General features: G+C 42.7%; 2 protein-coding genes across 3 annotated transcripts; one reads left to right on the top strand and one right to left on the bottom strand.

Moving 5' to 3' along the window:
- Positions 1-1276: 1276 nt before the first annotated feature.
- Positions 1277-18103, bottom strand: hdac3 (histone deacetylase 3). Of its 2 annotated transcripts, XM_079497816.1 has the most exons (16): positions 17804-18103; positions 16059-16141; positions 13316-13458; positions 12897-12978; positions 12009-12065; positions 11722-11777; positions 11127-11260; positions 10748-10828; positions 10419-10492; positions 8476-8540; positions 6893-6982; positions 6296-6354; positions 5792-5851; positions 4604-4683; positions 2562-2719; positions 1277-1487 (listed from the first exon to the last, which is right to left on the bottom strand). In XM_079497816.1, exons 1-16 carry the CDS (start codon positions 17862-17864, stop codon positions 1418-1420), a joined length of 1353 nt encoding a protein of 450 aa, XP_079353942.1. In that variant the 5' UTR covers positions 17865-18103; the 3' UTR covers positions 1277-1417. The 2 variants fall into 2 exon arrangements, with proteins under 2 accessions (XP_079353942.1, XP_079353943.1); XM_079497817.1 differs by lacking the exon at positions 5792-5851.
- A 1089-nt stretch (positions 18104-19192) lies between these two features.
- Positions 19193-23667, top strand: cetn4 (centrin 4). Its single transcript, XM_079502307.1, has 5 exons — positions 19193-19345; positions 20499-20657; positions 20743-20871; positions 21426-21563; positions 23388-23667. Exons 1-5 carry the CDS (start codon positions 19343-19345, stop codon positions 23475-23477), a joined length of 519 nt encoding a protein of 172 aa, XP_079358433.1. The 5' UTR covers positions 19193-19342; the 3' UTR covers positions 23478-23667.
- The last annotated feature ends 540 nt before the right edge of the window (positions 23668-24207 follow it).

The raw sequence follows: 24207 nt of genomic DNA, 5'->3' as shown, positions 1-24207 counted from the left end.
GCCGAAAATAGCCGATCTACAAGCTCTCCTCGGAGTAGGGATGCTAGATTTCAAGTGGTTAATTGAAAAAAAAAAGAATGACACAAGTATCATTAACTGCCAGGTGCAAGCGCTGTCTCCGTTGTGCATCTGTCCCCATTTTGTATTATTATTATTCTTTCCTTTTTTTTTGCATTCGTTTCCGACGTTCTTTCGTTGGCTCAATCACTGTGTTTTGTTATGGCTTTCCTGTAGCTAAAGTTAGCTAATAGCATTAGCTGTTGTCACTCACGCCGCGCCGCCGCTGCAGCGTTTCTGACTCATGACTAGGTCGCTGCTAGAAGCACTAGTAGCCTCGGATTGTTGCTTGCTGTCCCATTGGCTAGAGGTAGCCTGAGACAAGGCAGCCAATCAGGACTAGTAGCCTTGGGTTGTTGCTTGCTGTCCCATTGGCTAGAGGTAGCCTGAGACGAGGCAGCCAATCAGGACTAGTAGCCTCGGGTTGTTGCTTGCTGTCCCATTGGCTAGAGGTAGCCTGAGACGAGGCAGCCAATCAGGACTAGTAGCCTCGGGTTGTTGCTTGCTGTCCCATTGGCTAGAGGTAGCCTGAGACGAGGCAGCCAATCAGGACTAGTAGCCTCGGGTTGTTGCTTGCTGTCCCATTGGCTAGAGGTAGCCTGAGACGAGGCAGCCAATCAGGACTAGTAGCCTCGGGTTGTTGCTTGCTGTCCCATTGGCTAGAGGTAGCCTGAGACGAGGCAGCCAATCAGGACTAGTAGCCTCGGGTTGTTGCTTGCTGTCCCATTGGCTAGAGGTAGCCTGAGACGAGGCAGCCAATCAGGACTAGTAGCCTCGGGTTGTTGCTTGCTGTCCCATTGGCTAGAGGTAGCCTTAGACAAGGCAGCCAATCAGGACTAGTAGCCTCGGGTTGTTGCTTGCTGTCCCATTGGCTAGAGGTAGCCTGAGACAAGGCAGCCAATCAGGACTAGGTCATCAATAAATCCTGACCTGTTGTAAGCCAGGTTTACAGTTGGCAAAAGTGGTCCTATCACGCAGAGATATTTTCTCGTTGCCTATATAGCATCTAAACCATGAGAGATAAAAAAAAAAAAGGCTTTTTAACCTGACCTAACTGAACGGAGTGTCTTTTTAAGTTCACTGACCGACTTTCTCACTCTGTTGATACACAAAAAGAAGGAACTTTAAAAAAAAACTTGGGCCGTCGTCCACACCATTCTCAAGCCAGCACTTTTCCCAGTTCTGCAGATGATAGTTATCGTCATTTTGTAAAAAAAAAAAGAAAAAAAGAAAAGAAAAAAAAAAAGATGGCTTGGCTGTCCGTATGAAGGCATGGCTGGATGGATGTATAGATGAAGGATAGTGAGGAGAGAGAGAGAGAGAGAGGGTGTCTGTCCACTCGGTCCAGTCCATTGGGATGTCAGATCTCCACATCACTCTCCTTGTCATTGTCGTGGTCGCCGTCATAGAACTCATTGGACGCCTCCGGCCTGGGGAAGTGACATCACCAACCAATCAGTCACACACACGGAGTAAAGCTAAATAAAATATCGTGACTGTTCTAAGCTTGCACCAGGCTTTCCACCACGAGTTACAATAAATGATGGACATATTGAACCAAAATAAACAAAACTATTTAGTATTATACCAAACCAACACATTTTAGACTAAGGGAATCATACTGGCGGTGCACGGCGCCAGATGTGTGTGTGTGTGGGGGGGGGGGGGTTATGTTATTTCCACTCCAGACCGGATCAGAAACCCAAAAATGGCATTGACCACAGGCTACTGCTGGACATACAGCCAGCAGAAGAAATCACAGATTGGAGGCTTTTAACCTTTGCTTTTATATGTCGTATCCGAGGCCATTAACCCTAGAACACTAAACATCCTTTTTGTCACACCATCACATAATAAACACGCGTATATTTCACCCAATATTTCATAAAAAATACTTCTCATCAAAATATATTGAAGTACAGCAACACAACAGCACAGCAACTTGAAGTACTCTTCTTTAATATGCCATCATGACTTTTCACACAAAAAACATGGTGGGCCAAAATCTGTGAAAGAACGTGGGTATTATTTAAAAAATCACACCTGTGTGAACTGAGTGGTGCAAGGTCTTATAGTCTGATCAGCTGTCAGTGACGTCACACACTAACCTTAGCAACCATGCTCACCTGTGCCCCTAAACCCAATGCGTGCGTCAGGTCACCTGCTGTAGACGTCCTCCACGCCCCTGCCCCTAAACCCAATGCGTGCGTCAGGTCACCTGCTGTAGACGTCCTCCGCGCCCCTGCCCCTAAACCCAATGCGTGCGCCAGGTCACCTGCTGTAGACGTCCTCCGCGCCCCTGCCCCTAAACCCAATGCGTGCGTCAGGTCACCTGCTGTAGACGTCCTCCGCGCCCCCTGCCCCTAAACCCAATGCGTGCGTCAGGTCACCTGCTGTAGACGTCCTCCGCGCCCCTGCCCCTAAACCCAATGCGTGCGTCAGGTCACCTGCTGTAGACGTCCTCCGCGCCCCTGCCCCTAAACCCAATGCGTGCTTCAGGTCACCTGCTGTAGGCGTCCTCCGCGCCCCTCTCATCCGGGTCGGGCTCGTCTGTGCGCTCGTAGCTCAGCATGTCGGAGGGCACGTCGTGGATCTGGACGCTGGGGGCGTGGTTCAGCATCTTCAGGTTCTCAAACACCGTCTGACGTATCTGCTCCAGGTACTGAGGGAGGACACACACACACACACACACACACACACACACACACACAGAGCGGCTCAGGACTCAAACAGGTACGCACACAGACACCAGACACCATGTAGTGCTTTAACCCGGATTCTATAAATGTCTTCTAAATCCTGACGGTTTTCTGAAAAACCCGTTTCTGTATCAGCGGTGCTCAAACTATATTCATGTCAAGGACCCCCCCCCCCCAAAAGATAGTTTGCTGGGAAAGAATTTACAGTATGTTCAAAGATTTGCACAGGTTTTCACGATTTTTCAAGCTTTCGAGCTTGTAGATCTGCTATTTTCTGCTATTCTTCAATAGTTAATGTAAAGAATAATGGGGTTAAAAGCTAAGGTGACACAGACGTGTCCCAGGTCGTAAGGGGTTAATTAACCACCCTGTCGTTGCTGTCGGGCAGAAACCTCTCATCTCAGTGTTCGAACTTTGTTTTTTTTGTTTTTATAAATAAATGCCCTACCTGTCCTGATCATGCAACAGCGTCACACAAAAGCCTTTTGAGCTTAATGTCCATCTGCTACTTTTGCCGTTTTTGAATAATGAAAATGTACAGTTTTGGACATATGAGGTTTCCACCCGGCAGAGACGACATGCTGTATATAAGAAAGGCTGATCTACAAGCTCACAACTTAATTGCCAAACTGTGTGTGTGCGTCCATGCATGCGTGTGTGCATGCATGCGTGCGTGCGCGTGGACATGGAATAAAGCTAAATAAAATGTCATGACTGAAAATGTAACGATGTTTTAGGTATTGTTGTTCTAAACCTATGTTGCTGCTGTCCTACAGGCATCCAACCAATTGTTGAAATCACTGATTTTAACTTTTGCTGTGATGACATTTCTGAGACCGTTGGTGTTTTATGGAAGATGCTTCCGAACATGCATTCAATTTGCTAGTTTGACAACTTCCATTTTTATTTGTCAAGCTTGGGAGAGAAGACGGAACACCCATGAGGCTTGGACACGAAAATAAAATAATCATCATCAATCACCAGTTCACTCTTTAATCCTAAAAAATAACTAGCAACCGAAAATAGACGATCTACAAGCAAACAACACGTCGCACTGCGCGTAGATCGGCTATTTCTGTTTATTTTCGGTGTTGAGACATGCTTTAACCCTGTAAGACCCGGATACATTTCTACTTGCAAAAAATAGATTTCAACCTTACTACTACTTTGTACTACTAGGACTTATGTTAAAAAAATATGTAAAAAAAATAAAAATAAAAGTTTAATGAACATTTTATGCAAATTTATAATAATTATTAAAATAATAATAATAAATTAATAATTTACATTCGGTGGATATCTTTCACAATAATACATGATACATGTTCTAGACATTCTAATGATCACACAAATATATGTATTACATGCATTTTAGTTACTTTTATCTGTGGGGGGTATTTATATGCAAATATCATGACCAATGGCATTGCAAGACTAAACAATGAACATCAATGATGATGTTTAGGTGAAAAAAGAATTAAAAAAAAAAAAAAGAATTAAGTGATTAATTAAAATAAAAATGTTACCGAGAAGCATCGTTGGGTCTTACAGGGTTAACCCATTTTGGGCGGGAACCCCTTTTGGTGTTTTTAAACATTATGTTATAATTTAGCTATTGAAAAATAGCAGATCTACAAGCTCATAGCGCGCCACCGAGTGGCGCGCTATGAACTTGCTATTTTTGAAAAATTAAAATTAAAAAGTGCCTCAAATCTTTCAGAAAATTGTCATGATTTTAATTTCGACGTCAGGCCTGAATGGGTTAACAGAAGACCTGTTGGCTTCCATGGAATCATGCATATACAGTTGTGGCGACTCTATGACGTTAATTCATGTTATGATGTTACCTGTCTTGAGTTCTGGTTCTCTATCCTGGTGCTGACGTCGGGGTGTAACGTGAAGTCTGGAGCAAAATACTCAAAATACTCTGAACCGAGGGAGTAAGAGCAGGGGAGCAAGAGGAAACAGAAGAGGGGGGAAGAGAGAGATGTGAACCAAAGAACGGAAGAGGGAGAAGGGAGCGTAGAATAGCAGAGGGGAAAAGAAAAAAACAAATATCAATCAGTCTATCTATGTCGTTGGACTTACAGTATTTATTAGCATGGCCTGCGTTAAGTATGAATGCATATCACATTGTAAATCCATGCCTGTGCCGAACGTTACTTTTACGGTGGCAAATTGTGTTGGACTGTTGGAGAGCACCACCCCCAAAGCAGGAGAAGATGCAGAGTTCACACTGGCAGCGACACAGCGACAGGCTACAACGACAATCTCTCAGTGGACGCCAGGCAGCGACGCCAAGGTACAAAGTGACATGGCACGGGCCACGGCACATGTCGCTACAAAGCACAAGTTTTTGATTCATCCCCTAAGCCTACCCTCTCCCCAAAATTCCTGCACCAAACTAATGATTGCCGTTAGCTGGTTCCCTGTGCTTTATATCCCCCCTATTCCCTATCATATACGCAGTGTGGCTTGAGCTTTCAACGGGCGACTCGGCAAGCAACGTAGCTGGGCCGCGCTTTGGGTCCGTTTTGAAGCTTTTTGTCGCTGCGAGTGTGAACGCAGCATAACCGTGTGTTTAGTTAAAAGCTAATCAAATGGAAAGGTCCCGGTGGCTGAGTCCTGTGGTTAAATACTCTATATATATATATATATATACACACACAGGGGTCTTCAACAGGGGGGGGTCCTCGGATTTACCAAATCTTCCTGTGATAGGCAAGTAAGTATTTTACATGGACCACTTGAACCCTAGCATCCCCATTCTAAGGAGAACTTTATATCAGCCAAATGATAGCTGATCTACAAGCTCACAACGGCTCGCGATGCAAGGCGTTGTGAGCTTGTAGATCGGCTATTTTCGGCAAAGAGAGGAAACAAAAAGCGCCTGCTTCATCTCATCTCTCTCTCAGCTAAGGAGTCCGGGCCTGACAAAACGTTGAAGACCCCTGCTCTATAAACACACACACCTGTGACCACATGCACCAACACCAACATGGTGTGTTTGTGTTTACAGTATTCATTCACCGTACCGTTCCATGGATTGCGTGGATGCATTGCTCCACGCTCACTGTACCATGCAGAATCAAACGCTGTATAATGGAAAAGGACTCGTTTTTATGCTCGGCAGCAGTCATGTGGAACGGGGTACCCGTACCCGAGCCATACCCACTTAATGGTAGAACTTCTTTACTTAACCGTTTCCGTCCATCCGACGTGTCCACACGTCATAGGGAATCCAATCGACGCATCCATAGGACGTGTGTACACGTCCTAGCGCATCCTCAATGTTATCAGGCGAGAGAATAATATTCTGAATTTTTTCCTTTTTTTTTTTCAAAGTTCAGAGTAAAAGCGGCCATGTCTTTCCGGCACCCCAGAGCTTCTATTTTGAAGGAATCCCGGCACTGATTGTGTTAAGATCTGAGACAGATTCTACAAACGTCTTCTAAACCAGTAGACGACATGCTGACTTTCCAGCGTCCAAAGGACTGAGAACTTTGAACCCATGTGTTCTGAATGGTTTAGCAACTCACCGCTGTACGGCAGCTCATCACTGATAGATTCATCTACCAGAAGAGACGTCTCATAGGTCCTGGGATGGAGCGGAACAAGAGCGGACATGAAAGGAAATTAGTTCCTGTTCACGCAAAAAAAACAGTAAAACACAGCTATTCTCAAACTCTCTTTTGAATTTCAAAGACGGAGTTCCAGGGGGTACCTAGCTCAATGGATTGGGAAGTGGGAACCAAATGGACACTTATGGGTCTGTAACTCAGAGAGTGTACAAATGGAACCAAATGGACCCTAATGGGTCCATTTGGTTCCATTTGTACACTCTCAGAGTTAAATTAACAGTGGTTTGACAATATAAATTGTCAAACCACTCACACAGAGATAGAAATGCCATTAAATTGGGGGTCCGTAGCCTAATGCGTGTGAAACTGGGGGTCATTGAAATGAATATGTTTCGGAATCACTGCTAGAGCCGTAAAAATCCTCCCTTATCGGGGTCACTGGCATGTTTTCAAATGGGGGGGGGGGTCCGTGGCCTAATAAATGTTGATTTGGGGGTCCTTAACATGTAAAAGTTTGGGAACCACTGCTATAGAGAAAACTGAGATGAGACTTACCAGCAGCGAGCCACGTTCCTCACTGTGTAGCCTCCTCCTCCCAGCACCAACAGAGGAATCGTAAAGCTCTTCACAAACTCCACACACTCACTGTAGGACACACACACACACACACACACACACACACACACACACGGTTGGTCAATTAACCGAAAAATATATTATGGAATTATATATTTATCTTTGTAACATAAATAAAATGTGGGTTAAGGGTTAAGGCTCATTCATAGTCTGGGTTTTCGGTGGTGAGGTGACCACCGGAGCTGAAATAACGCTGAGCGGTGGTGAGTAAAAACAGAGAGAAGGGCTGGGGCGGTGGTTTGCTCTTCACCGCGGCTCGTGACGTCATGTTGTAGTTTGGTGGGCACCTCACCACCGAAAGTCCAGACTATGTATGAGCCTTTAGGGTTAGGCAAATGAACAACTGGCTTAAAATCGTACAGACTACTCAGCATGAATAAGTGGGTTGGAGAGGCTTATTGTCGGTATCGGCCCGAGAACGTGGGCGTCAATCCCCATTAGAATGTTCCAGACCAAAAGCTACCCGGACAGGCGGACACTGGGGGGAGTGTTTAGATATCTTGTTCTTTTTATGTTCTCTTTGACATAATTTTCTTCTTCTTCTTCCTTTCTGGTAAACAACACAATCTAAACTAGAAACTAACCTAATAAACAAATCCCTGCCCTCAAAAATACAAGTGAATATAGTCACAGTTTAACTCCTGGAACACCTTGATAGTAGAATCCTCCCGACTCATCACCTCCTTTCTCTGACTGTAAATATTGATTCTGATTCAGTAAATAAATGGTAAATGGTGCATTTACCGTATATAGCGCCTTTACAATTTACAGAGATCACATGATTCACCCATTCACACACCGATGGCGGAAGAAACCATGCAAGGCACCAACCTGCTCATCGGGAGCAATTAGGGGTTCAGTGTCTTGCTCAAGGACACTTCGACACGAACTGGGAACCTTAATGAATTGCATTTTTATAGCACTTTTCCAAGTGCTCAAAGCCCTTTACAATGGTTCATTCATTCATACATTGGGAGGTGAAGCGGCGAACAGTCGACGCCAGCGTCCTTCCTCACTTCCCACATTCACACACCAATGGTGGCGAGCTCACACCGACTCATTAGAGGCAATGTGGGGACACATGTGGACAGGAGGAGCCGGGATTCGAACCGCCGACCCAGGGATCATTGGATGACCTGCTCTACCTCCTGAGCCACAGCCGCCCACAACCTTCTGGTCCCCAAGCGGCCGCTCTAACCCTGAGCCACTGCCCCCCCCCCTTTGTCATATCTGCCGCGGCTGAATCTATGCAAGAACTTTGCATATTCTGTATATTTATTTATGCATTTAAAATAAATTGATGGCCAGCTTTGAGGGTTTGTGTAAACACAAACATTGAAGACACAAGACGCAAATTGTGATTGGCCAGAATGAGATGATGTATGATGACGTGTGACAATAAGAGCGGCCCTCACTTCACACACGTGTGATTTTTTCATATATTATATTATATTATACAGTAGCATATAAACCAGGGTAAAAGTGAAGAGAACAAGTCGTACCCGTGTCCTCGTATGCTGAGGTTGAAGCAGCCCAGTCTGTCACAGCCGAGGGAATCCGCTCCACACTGCAGACGGGTTAACACAAAACACAATAGTTTTAGTACATGTATTGTGTGTTTCCGATACACAGCTATACAAAGCTGCCGATAAGAATACTGCCTAAAATGTGATGGTGTCGGTATTGGTGAGTGAGCCAGTCTCTGCCAACCAGATTCCACGTCATTTATCACATGTCATTTACAGTAATCAATTATTTTCTATTTAGAATGCTTCACTTGATGTTGCACCATGTTTTATTATATTTTATATTACATTTCATTACATTTGTAATTTTATATCAGTTGTTCTAAAACATTTTTAATTTCAAGGACCCCACATGACTCTGAGAGTGTACTTATTGAGAGTTAAGAGTGTACAAATGGAACCAAATGGACCTGTTATCATGCATTATTATAGCGTGATAAGCTTGTAGATGTGTACCATATATATATTATATATATATATGGGTAAAGCAGTTGAACTATTTTGAGTGTAAATTAACCCATTTAGCCGGGGACACGCTGGAACCCCATCAAGGACCCACACTTATTTTGGCTCGCACTTTTCTGACTCCCACAGACTCGCATTATCTTCTACCTAATCATTCAACTATGTTTTTGCCTAATAAAAGTTGTATTTATTTTGTTTCCGTAAAGTGACTTTGAGCACTTAAAAGTTAAAGTCCTACTATTTGTCACATACATTGGTGTACACAGTATGCGAGATTTGTTCTGATCTCATGGAGCGGTGAGTCGCAGCCGTGCCACGCTCGGGAATCATTTGTAGTTGATCTAGGCCCCCCAATGCAACCCTCGATGCTGAGTGCCAAGCAGGGAGGCATGGATACCATTTTTTTGTCTTTGGTATGACCCTAACCGGACTCCGCCAGCTGGTGGCAGCAGTGAGTTCCTCCTCCTGCTCCCATCTCGTCTCTCTCGGGCAGACGATGAACTCCGAACAAAATTCGGCCGCTAGAGGCGGCGGGATCAACGCCGAGACTGGTGACGTATTGAAGCTGTGCCACAGCGCAAATGTAAACACAAGCTAACAAGACTTAGGGCTCCATTTTGCGCCACCCCTTATCCCTAAACGTATTTGCCATTTTTTACTATATTGAAAATAATTTTTAAATAGTTAAACTAGCCGATCTACATCTACATGTTGTGAGCTTGTAGATCAGCTATTTGAACTAAAACTACTGAACGAAAAAATGGCAAATAAGTTTAGGGATAAGGGTTGAGGGGTGGCGCAAGATATAGCCCTTGGGGCTCCATTTTCGTAACTTATTTGCCTTTTTTTTTTACTATTTTGCAAAACATTAAAATGGCCAGTCTACAAGCTCAAAACGTGTCAATGTAGATTGGCTAGTTGAAGTATTCAAAAATGTTTTTCAAAATAGTAAAAAAGGCAAAGAAGTTTAGGGATAAGGGGTTTAGCGGTGACGAAAATGGAGCTCTTAGACTACAACTCGAATTGATTATGGAGATATCAGATTTTTGTCCCGCTGCTTCCGGTTCATCGCTTCTGCTTGAGAGAGACCAGATCAAGGTAGGAGAAGGGAACTTGTGAACTCAATACTGCCGCAATCTGGCAGAGTCAGGTTAGTATGACCCGGCCAGGGATCGAAACCTCCTCCTGCTCCCATCTCGTTTTTGATGAATTGAACAAGGTGGACCCTCTTGTAAACAAGTGTAATGCTTAATTGGGTCGTCCACTCACAGTCACAGTCTTTGTATTGAGTTTGTGCTTGAAATGCACTGTAATTCTGCAAACTGTTAATAAATATGTCAATCCCCCAACCTCCCAGTTTCAGGGCGGACACTCTAACCACGAGGCCACTGAGCCTTGTGGTCATATTATACATTGTATGTATAGTATTATCACTTTGTGTATAATAGACTCACCTGTAGAACGATGCAGGTTGGCTGGTAGAAATCTACCACCTGTTTAATGACTGGCTGGAACAACTGTCTGTAACCTAGACGCGCACACACACAAATTGACAAAGACCTTTACATTAAGAATGCTTCACTCCAGAAATGCAGAGGTAAGCCAATGACATTCTGAGTCCGACACAATTTCATAATAATGTGAAGAAGAAAATACATTAGGCTAATTTACACACTGACACTAATTTAAACACTGATGCCAGTAATGTCAAACAAGTCTATCGTCTATGAAAAGGTTTAACACAATTAATACAATTGGGTCTAGAACAGCAAAGAGGACTCACTTTGGTCATCGATGCCGTCTCTGAGTGGAACGTTGAGGCAGTAGTACCGACCGCTCTCTGCACCCACCTCATACATGTCACCTACAGGACGGACACACACACACACACACACACACACACACACACACACACACACACACACACACACACACACACACACACACACACACACACACACACACACACACACACACACACACACACACACACACACACACACACACACACACACACACACACACACACACACACACACACACACACACACACACACACACACACACACACACACAGGTTGACGACATCAACATTTTATGGATGGCACTTTTGTAAAGGCCATGCCAAAAATAAAATGTACAGTTGTATTTTCAATGTTTACCTGTGCCTGGGAAGAAGTAGTTCCCATATTTGTGGAAGGACACGGTCATGACGCGGTCAGTGAGGTAAAAAGCTTCCTGTACGCCGTCCCCATGGTGAATGTCTATGTCGATGTACAGCACCCTAGGGTGGTATCTGGAGAACAATCAGTGATGTAAATAGGTTTTCAATGTAATGAGTCCCACTTCAACGACATTAGGAGTCATATTTTGCCATTTTGGTTATATTCATGTAGAAAACAGAATAAATTATTATTATAACTAAGGCTAGCAAAACAAACTAGAATAAAAAAACAGTACAGTAGTACAGTAGTTTTATTGCGTCCCTTAACTATAAACTGCATTTTGGGATGCAAAATGCACCCTATTTTAATCTCTGAACAATACAAACTGTGTCACCATTATGACTTTCTGTATTACTTCATTGTCATGCAAATAATCGTTTGACTTTTTTATTTATTTGATAAATTCATGATACAATTCACTAAAGTGCACAGTGAAGTAGAATTATCAGGATTGCACAAAACGTCTGGTCTAGTCCATTGTGATCCAAATAAACAATTGCTGCAAATTGTGTTGTGTGCGTAGCACTCTTACTTGAGTAGCTCCAGTATGCTGATTACAATGTCGTTTACGTAGCAGAACCCGGATGCCTGGAACACAGGGGGAACAAGTCAGCCATTATATCTCAACAGTCAACTCTTTGGTCTAGAGTCCGACCGACCACGACGATGTGTTTTATTTAGCGCTGCAGCAGTCTGACAAACTGACGCGCTCCAGCCCGAAACACATCCATTAGTCAGAAAAACAAAAAACAAAAAAACAAACAATGCACAACATTCTTTTTGAGTATTGTAAAATACTGCCATTGTTTTTTTTTTTACCTCAAATTTCTTGGCGTGATGGAGACCCCCAGCCCAGTTGATGGCGATGTCACAGATCTGGAACAAAATGCCAAATTAGTCAAATTTCTACCATAGATTAGACACCAATGGGAAGAACAGCTTAGTCAAATAAAATTAAAATGCTTATCAACGTATTGCTAAATGTTGTAGAATAAATACATGTTCTGTATGAGATGCATTTGGACTAAATCTTATGTAGTCACGGAAACTTGGGACGGTCTGACAGGAACTACAGGACACATTGACTGTAGTCCACTGTTGTGGACTACAGCTTTTTGACATTTAGGTCTGAAACGTAAGACTGTGAAAGAATATGGACGAAGGAAGCCCGACAGCACCAATCGGTTTGTGCAGAGCGGTTTTGAAGCCTCTAGTTCAGAGAACGATGGCTGCGAATGGAACCACAACCGGTATGCTATTGGTGTGAAGGGGAGCGAGGGGTAGGTCTTCACTCACTAGAACCCAATCACAAGCCCCGAATGCATACCCTGCTTAATCACCAATTTTACAATTAATGGAACATAACCTACAAAATCATATGTTTTGTAACACATATTTATGAAAAGGTTTACTAACGACGTGTAGTTCTCTTCAATGGAATGACATTTATTTTGCAGCTGCCTGGATTAGGGGAATCGTTTAATTGTTTTCATTACTTCATTCATTGGTTTCATTTCTGAGACCGAATGCCAAACTGATCTCAGGTCAGTAAGTAGTATGATATGGCCGACTTTCACTACCGGGTCAAACCAACCAAAACATCTGGGGGGGTTAAGGGGACTTTTTTAAAGAACTTCTGGCACGGGCAACGACCCCATCTTGTGGATTCCCGGCGCTATAGCACTTAACCTGATGCATGTGTGTTACCTTATGGTTGAGCTGTGTCGCTCCTTGTAACGACGCTCCTGTGTACCTAGAACAGAATTCAAACAGACCTGGAAACACAGGACTACTCACACTCACACACACACACACACACACACACACACACACACACACACACACACACACACACACACACACACACACACACACACACACACACACACACACACACACACACACACACACACACACACACACACACACACACACACACACACACACACACAATTATTATTTTATTTAAATGAGGGTGGGACAGAAATTATTTAAACACGCAAAACTCCACACAGAAGTAGATCCAGTCCACCTCCAGGGGGATTCAAACCCACACACACACAGCAACTCAATGCGTAACACAGTCGCTCACACACACACACACACACACACAAATGTGCACTGACCAGTCGTCCCCGACGTTGAAGGTGTTGAGGCTCTTGGTGAAGCCCTGCATGTTGTTGGGGCTGACCTTCTGCAGGAAGTCTATGTAGTCCTCTGAATGGAACCGGCACATGTCGTGCTGCGATGCCTTGTATGGCTTAAACACCTGTAGGCCATGGAAAAATAAATCGATCGATTGATCAGTGTTCATTTTGTCGACTGAAACTGAGACGAGTGAGTAGACCGATTGAAGAAATTGTGCCATTCTAATGTTGAAAATTGCTCATGTGCTCACTTTAACCCATTTAGATCTGAGGACGATTCTACAAATGCCTTCTAAATCCTGACAGATTTCTGAAAAACCTGATGTTTCTATAGCAGTGGTGCTCAAGCATTTTCATGTCAAGTACCTTCAAAAATATAGTATATAGTAATTGGCCGCGGACCCCCCATATGAAAATATGTTGTTCCAGTGACCCCCCAGAAGCAAAGATTTGAGTTCAAAACGTTCGCTCTGAATGGTTTGCGCCACATTTTCGCGATTTAAAAAAATAGCAGACCTACAAGCTCGTAGCGTGGCACCGAGTGCAGCGCTATGAGCTTGTAGATCTGTATCTAGTATATCATACAACAAGTATAACATAATGCTATAAACACCAAAAGGGGTTCCCGCCCAGAATGGGTTAAAACCGGGAAAGCATCTGTTCTGTTCTGCTATTCAAAAACAGCAGATCTGCAAGCTCATAGCACATTACTTTGTGCCGCGCTACAAGCTTGTAGATATGCTATTTTTAATATATTCTTTTAAAGTAGACGTGGGCATTACGTGGCCCGGGGGCCAAATACGGCTCTTTGGCTGACTGACCAGCCAGTGAAAGGTTAATTGGAATTTTTTTGTAGAAAATAATTAGGGGTGCACGATTATGAAAGTATGACCGACATCCGATCTCCTATTATCTGCAGGGTCATATCTGCCGATACCGATTCTGACCGATTCCGATATGGCCCAAAGCCTGTTAATTAAGTATTAAATCAATGAATAGCCTATACTCTTTTCCAAGTGTCTGAATGAGAGGAGTACACAAATTAAATGTAGAACATTTTAAAGTTTACTTTTACATAAGATTTTACATCATATTTGATTTGGCTTTTGTTCTAGACTAGAGGTACTACTAGATACTTTTGAATTATATTATGTTTTATTTTATTATATTTTTCATTTAAAAAAAATTGGCTGGTGAAAACCGATTAAATAATCTGTATTAACACAATCGGTGCCGGGATGCCTTCAAAATAGGAGCTCTGGTGTGCCGGAAAGAAAACCGGAGAAATATTTTGTTAGCTTACCTTAGTCTCGAGTCTATTATATCGCTAGAAGCTCTAAAGCATTCATATTTTGAACGAGAGGCATGTTGAAGTCAGAAATGAAGCGCGTAGTATATCCATCAGATCAAAACGGAGAGCGCCCTGGATTAGGAGAGACGAGGCATTCTTTCTCCCGCGCTAACAGCTAAGTGAACGGTAAGCTAACATGACCGTAGGCTTCGCTCTACGGTGGCCGAGTGTCCGACTGAAAAGTAATTAAAAAAGAAAAAGGGAAAAAATTCAGAATATTCTCCCCTCGCCTGATATCATTGAGGATGCGCTAGGACGTGTACACACGTCCTATTATAGGACGTGTGTGAATATTCTGATTGTTTTCCTTTTCTGTACGCGTCGATTGGGTTCCCTAGGACGTGTGGAGCCGTCCTACGGACGGAAACGGTTAATTGGAGACATTATTTTGAGTGCATCCCTAAACATTATTCAAATTTGACCTTATGCGTGTACTAAAACGGCATTTTTTATTTTAAGGCGTTTATTCACGTACACGCAATCTGTTTCCTGCCGTGAATTGTGTGTGATTGACAATCTGTTACCTTCCTTGTCACCCCTCAAAAATGTCCGCTCATGCCAAAAAAAAAGAAAGGTGGATGCGAAATGCCGAGGTTTCAACAAAATATGGACTAGTATTTATTTATTTACTGAAGTCAGAGGTAATAATAATAAAATATACTCTTACCAGCTTGTCAAAACAATGCTAGTATTTACGCCGTAAATACTAGTATGTGCTTTGACTATCATGACTATATTCCTCACTTGGTAAGGGAAATTAAACTCAACTATATGGTTAGCCTCTCCATGTCCTGCTGTATCAGAGTGTGATGAGAGTAATCCACAACAACTAAACTAGTAGTTGAATAGACTGTTAACGAGCCCATCAGTGACAACATTCCGCACCTGGGCAGAGACAAAGCTGTCTACAGCAGGGCCATTAGGGGGGCAGGTGGGGGAGTAGCAGCGTTGTTTCCTATTTGAAAATCATCTCGAGGGCCGCATTGGACCTCTCCCTGGGCCGCATGCGGCCCACATATCACCAGTTTGACACCCCTGATTTACGGCTTTTTAAAATGTATATTATGCCGAATTGAGTTCAGCCTTTTGGCCCCCACCCTCCAGAATATTTTCTATTTCTCATCTGACCCCTTGGGGAAAATAATTGCCTACCCCTGTTTAAAAGCAATCATGTTTAACTCAAATCAACAATCAACAAAATATTTTGAGTTGGGGGGGAGGGGGGGGGTCAAATGCTTTCGTGGGGGCCCTTTCTGGGGGTCCTTGACATGAAAACGCTTGAGAACCGCTGCAATCCAAGTTTTCCAGTAAACCGCTTTCCGTTTAGATTAAAAGACAAATGTATAGAATCACTGGCAGATTGATGCTCACCATCATCTTCTTGTAGAGTCCATAGTGTAAAACCAGACTGTGAGTCAGAGACAGTCGATGAGGCTTCATAGGATGACCAGTACCTGGAAGAGAGGAAGCATTCATAAAGTGACAAATTAGCCAGACAGGAGACATCCATATCATTCTAAAAACCCATGTTTCTGCTGTTCTTACAGCCAACCAGTAGAATAAATCACCGATTGAAGCTTTAAACTTTGCTTTTACGACATTTCCCATATGTATATAACATAGAATGATAGCTCTGTTCTAACACAGCTCCCTCCGACCGTACATTATTTTTCTTAAATTGTTTTATGTTTTTTGACACTTGCTTTGGCAATATAAAAGTTATAAACGTGTTTTCTCATACCAAAAAAAAGCAGAATTGAATTGTGGCAGTCAGTGTGGTGGTACAAAGCAACCTTTGCAAGCCCATGAGAACTTGTTTTTATTCCAATGTGTTATTGTGTAAGACGAGATCTACCACTGCAATAATTATGTTCAACACCACACTTACTAACATTTACTTACTAACATATCCATGGACCATTGCTGACACACAAAGGCTTTTTTCCCTATTACTACTGGAATGTACTAGTGACCAGATTTGACTGAGGGGCTGCCATCGTGCAGCCTCCAGCTTTTCACCAGGGGAGAAAAACTGAATGTATTTATTTATTTTTATCCAAAATGAGTTAATAGCACAGGTTGACTCTTCACTAGACTCGAGCATGTCTGAAATTGACATGTCAATATGAAATAAATGCTTTAACATGTAGCTATAGGTGTATAGGTGTCGTGGCAGCGGTGGCCGAACGGATAGCGGCGCGGTCTAGATACCGGAAGGTTCCCAGTTCGAATCAGCCGTCCGACACGTTAAAATTACCACCGCTGAAATGCCCTTGAACAAGGCATCAACCACTACGATGAAATGTGTTCTATGAGCAGGGCCTGGCTGGAAACAAGTTCTTGAGCTTGGCCCAGATACCCTGGGTAAATATAGATTTCATTTCATTTCATTAATGTTAGAGTCCACAGAAGTGAATCTTTCAAGCCAGTTTTGTGTTGTTTTCTCAACTCGCTGTTTTCTGCAAGACCTTATTACTCTATATCTCACATCTCCAAAACCGGTGGGTCAAACTGAACAACCAATGTGTCAATTTGAAGCTATGCTTCCCTGCTTTCATATGACATTAAAAACGAAAATGGAGAAAACAAATCCAATGGCAGTCCCACTGTCCCTCAGTCAAATCTGGATAATTCTGATGTATTGCAGTGTTAAGAGTGTCTCTGTATGAATTGAATACACAGGACAGGACCTCAATGAAAATAAGCCCTGGGCTCCTCTGTGGGATTGATTGATTGATTGATTTATTAACAGTTTGCAGAATTACAGTACATTTCAAGTACAACTCAATACAAAAACTGCTAACAGTGAGTGGACGACACCATAAAGCATTACACTTGTTTACAATAGGGCCCACCATTTTCAATTCATCAAAACATTTAGAGACGTATAATTATCCTTTTAGCATCCTATTCTCATCGTATGTGCACTGTAGCTCTGGTGACGGTCCATAGCATTAGGGCTATGGACCAGAGCTATGTGCACTGTACCTTTTTTTAAAGTGTTAATAAAGTATTCAATCAATCGATCAAAAGAAAAAATGGTGTAAAACGTCGAGGCCTAGCTATCTATAGCTGCTAGCTGAAAAGAAAACACAACACTGATTCCATTCACTCACCATAGTGGAAATTGCCCACGTCCGGGTCGTAGAAATACGCGGTTCTGTTGCTGTTGGACATGCTGTCGTTACAGTAAAGCGGATTTATGGACAGTATTAATATTCTGTAAAGTAAAATAAACTACCGAATTGGCTTGATTTAGCATTTAGCCGCCATTGTAAACACACACAGAGAGAGAGGCGGTCTGGTGGTGGTTGGTTGGTGGACTGAGAAGAGAGAGAGTGGGCGGAGAGTGTGGTGGTGGAGCGAGAACAGTGTTGCCAGATACCGAGAGAAACAAGCAACTAGGTCAAAGAAACCAAGTTCCCCCACCCCCAAACACAAAGATTTACCTCCAGGATGGAACCTATTATATAGGTAAAAGTACTCATTATGCAGAATGTCCCATTTCAACTTTTCAAATGTATTAAACTATTTTCAAAATAGCAGATCTACAAGCTCAAGTGTATATTTGTACGTCTCTAAATGTATGTATGAATTGAACAAGGTGGACCCTCTTGTAAACAAGTGTAGTGCTTTATTGGGTCGTCCACTCACTCACTGTTAACAGTTTTTGGTATTGAGTTGTGCTTGAAATGTACTGTACTGTAATCTGTACTGTAAAACTGTTACATACTTCAATCAATCAATCAATCAATCAATCACAATGCTTCTATTAATGTTAACGAAGTCCACACCCACAACACCAGAGGGAGTGCAACGAACCATGTACAACCCAGATTCGGCACAAACAAGGGACTAAATTATTTTCGCTCCTATGCCACCAAAATGTGGAACACCCTACCAACTGTCATTAAGACATGCGAATCCCTTGACTCCTTCAAAACCGCTCTCAAAGGGCACCTACGGATGGCTGCAATTCGAAACTGGCCCCCGTAAAATCTGAATCCCCCCCCACCGCCCCCCCCCCCTTTTTTCCCCTCACTGTATATATTTCTTTTCCCTTTTTACCTCCTTTATGATGAATTCCTGTTCTGTCTATAGAAGTGTCTATTTGTACGTCTCTAAATGTTTTGATGATTTGAACATGGTGGACCCTATTGGAAACAAGTGTAATGCTTAATTGGGTCGTCCACTCACAGTTAACAGCCTTTGTATTGAGTTTGTGCTTGAAATGTACTGTAATTCTGCAAACTGTTAATAAATTCTTCAATCAATCAATCAATCAGTGAGCGCAATATCATCCTGGACTGTGGAGGGCAGTAATACGTCACGGCGTAACACTCACTTGCCGGAAACCCCATTATTACAAGAAGAAGAAAACGAACTAAACGATTGGCAGAAGCCATGTGTCCCGCCCACTTTACTTTGTGATTGGCCAAGACAGGCAACGCCTGGTGGATCTGTGTGTCGATTGGATAAGATTCTTGTCACTTTACACGGAGCTAAAACTTGACCCGTCCGTCGCTCGTTTTGTTGTTGTTGGTTGCCATAGGTTGCTGCAGTGCTCAGCTTACTTTGTTGTGTTGTCATCCGTTCTTATCTTCACTTCAGTTCACATTACGTTGATCACTCCGTCCTCCTCAAGTCATCAGGAAATGGTATGCTTGCTTTTCTCTATTAATAGATCAGTACAACTTTGACGTTACATGTTCCGTTTTCAGTGCAGTGAGTTAGTTTCAGTAAGAATTAAGTTTGAAAACAACGTCGCCTGCTAAATGACATGGACATCGAAGCTAACACGCGTCTCTCTCTGTGTTTGGGAAGCTAACGTCCAATCGTAAACCTGTTCTATGGTAACAACAGGATAGGTGGGCAGTGGGCAGTCTGGGCACCAAGGAAGAGTGGGCAACTTTTCCATTTGGAAAAAATTACATTACATTAAAATATGCTTAAACATTCTTGTATTTCTACAATTGCTACAAACAATGTACAAGTTGAAGGATAAAATAAAGTGTAATTCAATCATTTATACTTAATGTTTTATGGTCAATGATACTCTTGGGTTTCTTTCATGTGTTTTATTATTAGTGCTCTCTTGAACAGGGTTCATTCATTCAACACGGCATCTGTTTATTGTTGACAACTGACTCTTTTTTTTATGAGCCTGGGATTCTTAACCCAACGGTCCCAACCTCAGAGAAACTATGCCCTATTGCCTATTACCTCACAAATACCTATGCCTGAACCTAATCTTAACCCTAACCTGTAAAACAAGCGCCCCACCAGCGATCGATTCCCAGGCTCAGCCAATAACCACTTTTACATTGAGATTGCCCAGATCCCCCCTATAAACGGTCCTGTATCCGTTAATGATACATACTACTTATAACATATTCATAGCAGCCTCTAAACCAGGGTTTCTCAAAGCGGGTGCCGTGGCTTATTTGGAATTTATCAATATCACTTCAGTTTAACCACAATCTCCACCAAATCTCTTTTCCAAAAATAGCAGATTTACAAGCTGTAGTGCTATTTTTGATGAATGTTCCCCCCCAAAATATGGATACTGAATCAAGTGGTTAAGTTAAACATCATGTATAAAGTTTATTTTCATTCTGTACTAATGGAAAACAAATTCTCTCAAGTTTTCCTCATGACATGGGGGAACGTTTTAACCATTTACATGATGCTACAATTCATGGGTGCTGTGGATGGAAAAACGTTAGCCTATAGGGGTGCCCACTGCCCTGAGCCAAACATGTTTGAGAACCACTGCTCTAAAACCCACCGCGTATTGCTTTGATTTCGCAGGCGACAGGCTATCGAAAACCCACTCCCACTGCCAGCCAGAGGAAGAAACCTGCCGGGCCCAAACCGGAGTTGACGGAGGAACAAAAGCAGGAGATCCGAGAAGCCTTCGATCTGTTCGACGCTGAGGGAACAGGCACCATAGACGTGAAGGAACTCAAGGTTGGTTCTTAACTTCTTCTGATAGAGCAATGGTTCTCAACCTTTTCAGGCCGTGACCTGTTCCGTTCGTGGTCTGTTCCTTCAGGTCGCCATGAGAGCCCTCGGCTTTGAACCAAAGAAAGAAGAAATCAAGAAGATGATTTCAGACATAGATAAGGAGGGCTCCGGGACAATTGACTTCAGTGACTTTCTTGGCATGATGACGCATAAAATGGTGAGTGTAAATAGTTTCTTTTTTGGGAGAGAAATATAGCATAATTAAATTACCTGACACATTTCATCATATTATGGATTATTTTTGTGTGTGTACAAATGGAATCAAGTGTCCATTTGTACACTGTTCATAGTGTGCGAACCAAGTGATATTTCTTTGGTCAAAACAAAAATGTTCTTGTTAAAAGTAAAAGCTCTATATTCTGATAGTAATCATTGCAGTGTTTGTTCCGCAACAGTGGTCTTCCCAGCTCTATACTAAAAAGTTTTAAGGTGGGTTGCCAATTTCAGCCAATCAGGAAGGAGCACCCATTTATCAGCTTACATTTTACAATGTTCCAGTTCCAATTATGTCTGCTCATTTCTTTGTTGTATTATCCTGTATGAGTTCTCTCTCCTGATTGGATAAAACTGGTATTCGGAGTTTCGGACCATGACAATCATTTCAGGTTATTAGCGAGTAGCGACAGGGATACCACTGTTTTGTACAACATAACGCTTACTGGGCCTTTAGATTGAGACTGTATATGATCACCACATGTCATTGTTTATCAGAGTGAAAAGGACTCAAAGGAGGAAATAATGAAGGCTTTCCGGTTGTTCGACGATGACGGAACGGGGAAGATCTCCTTCAGAAATCTCAAGAGAGTTGCTAAGGAGCTGGGTGAAAACCTGACAGACGAGGAGTTACAGGTGTGTGTGTGTGTGTGTGTGCGCGCCCCCACATGTTTCATATTGACCTGCATCTAAAGTTTGCTGGAGTGGCTCGTTTTGAACAAAATGCCTCAAATCATGATCACAGTGTCCGATTGCGGTAAAAGGCAGAAAAATAAATGTCACCCGTTTTACATTGGCCTATTTTAGCGCCGCCAGGTTGCGGATTCTTGCTGGGCAATTAATCGGTCATCGCATCGGTATCGGACGATATTGGCCTTAAAAATTCAATATCGGTATCAAATCTATCAAAATAATATATCGGTTTTAGCCAGTGGTGAAAGTGGCTTGGAGTTCTTGCAGGAGCTCCCAAAAATATATTCCGCAACAACTCCTTGTGGCGCGGCCGAAAATGTTTTGGGGGGTCAAACCCCACAATACCCCTGAAATGCATAGACAACTGCATTTTGGCACAGTTATACCTAACCTATAGCTGAGCATAATACAAACACAACAGGTCTTACACCTGCATTAGGCTACCTACTTCATTCAAGTCCTACTCCTGTCCTATTTATACCATAATCACAAGGAAATGGAATGCTTCAACCATAATACCAGATATCTATAATAAGCCCATGGCATGTACTAAGACAGACAAACCTGAATTTGATCAGTTTTGTATTTGAGGCATACACGAGAAACAGATTATCATTCTAGAATTAATTTTGTCAATGTGCAAAATAACAGTAACATAACCCCATTACCCCAACCTCCATCTCCTAATAGTTATGTTGAGAATAGAGCAGAACACTTAAAACAAAGCCCACAGAGGCCTAAAGTAGCTATTGTCTCCACCAGGCTGAAGGCATGGGGAGAGTCTAGAGTATGTTCTCTTCTCCTGAGTCTTGGCAAATTATTATTATTATTACCTGAGCTTGCTGCTGGTCCTGCTGTCAGTTCTTCTTGCAGGTTCTCTGCCTCCTCCTCCCCATCTGTCTCTGACTTCTCAAAACAGTTGCCGTCGGCATTTCATTTAGTTTCCTGTGTTTTTTTTCTTTGTTTTCTTTCGTTCTGAACCAATCATAATTAAATATGGCAGCCAAGTTGAGCCAACCAGAAACATGTTTTGAACGCTGGTGAATTTGTCGTAGTAGAGAGCCTGCCTGCTATATCCGGTCATTTTCACGCATACCTTAGACAGACGAATGTCCGTTTCCGTATTTGCTCTATAGCGGAGTGACACCCGTTTCGACTGGTATCAATGGACAAGACCGCAGTTATCAGTTAGGATCAGTACGAATTTTTCGAGCTAGTATGGGCATGCTCTGCCGACCCAACGGCTCAGTCGGTACTAGTTCTCCGTGATTATTTCGCGTGATAATCACTGATGTCCTGACGGAGGCGCGCCGTGTCTGGTGGCCTTGAGCTACGTGAGGCACCGCCGAGCGAGGCGCTAGCCGAGCGTTGCGAAGGCCACCAGACCCGACTCAGCACCGTCCGAGTTACGTTCCGATAGGCAGAGAATAGTATATATTAGTAGCCCCTAGTTTCCATGCACCGACAATAGTTGGAAATGACACGTCCACCAGGGGGAAACCTTGACCAGGCTACTATGGTGAGTAGGCCAGTATGGCCATACTTGGCCCATAAGATGCATGATAAACGGACATACTGGGCCCATAAGATCGTATGATAACTGTCGAATCCGCTAAAAGTGAAATGGTTCTGCCTGCACGGCGACCCGCACGCATGTGCACATTGACGCATGCCGTGCGGTGGTGGATTATTAAGTTACGCTGACTGACAACTGTATGTACTGTGTACAGTATATATTTTAAATCACTTCCCTCTGCGATTCGTTAGGAAATGATTGACGAGGCAGATCGCGACGGAGACGGAGAGGTCAACGAGGAGGAGTTTCTGAGGATAATGAAGAAAACCAATTTGTACTGAATGTTTTTCTTTTCTTTTCTTTTACTACAATGATATACCAGTAATGCATTACTGATTTTTCTAAAAGAAAATCCACCTTTGGTTATTTCAAGGACAATTTATACAGGAGCATTAGCTTTTTATATTGTGAGATTTCATCTCGTTTGTAAATAAATAAAAAAAACCCTGTGGTCTTTTTGTACAACGCAAATACATATATTTCGCTTCATTTTGTATTTGTCAGTGGTATGATTGGTATCCATCAAAGTGTATTTAGTGTGTAGTGGCGATTTTGACAACAAAAGGCCACTGAAGCACCAGGTATAGAGGGTATGCACGTAACATTATCACCAAGTTCTCCTACTCCTCCTGAGTGGCAAAAAAACTACTACTTTCTGGCCTTGACAATCCATACATCCAAACAGAAAAGTCCTATTTGATTGCATTAAATGACTTTAAACCACATTAAATTCACTTGGTCACTCACTTTGCCACTCTGATCTGCCATTGACTTTATGCATGCGCATACCCTCTATAGTGAATGTTAGTCAGGGTTTGAAAAGAGTCCAATGTCCAGGCAGAATTAACAGGTTTGCAGTGTGTTATTCCATTTCAGCTTTTTCAGGAAAATCTGAATATTGTTACGTTCTGCTTCTGATCTGAGATGAGATATACTTTATTAATTCCCGAGGGGAAATTGAAGCGTTTACAACAGCATAATGTGGCACATAAATAAAGCTAAAACTACTGG

This window comes from Electrona antarctica (genome assembly GCF_951216825.1).
Source record: "Electrona antarctica genome assembly, chromosome: 1".
Classification (NCBI taxonomy): Eukaryota; Metazoa; Chordata; class Actinopteri; order Myctophiformes; family Myctophidae; genus Electrona; species Electrona antarctica.
The sequence above is the reverse complement of the archived record's forward strand: the minus strand, read 5'-3'. Positions and strand labels throughout refer to the sequence as shown.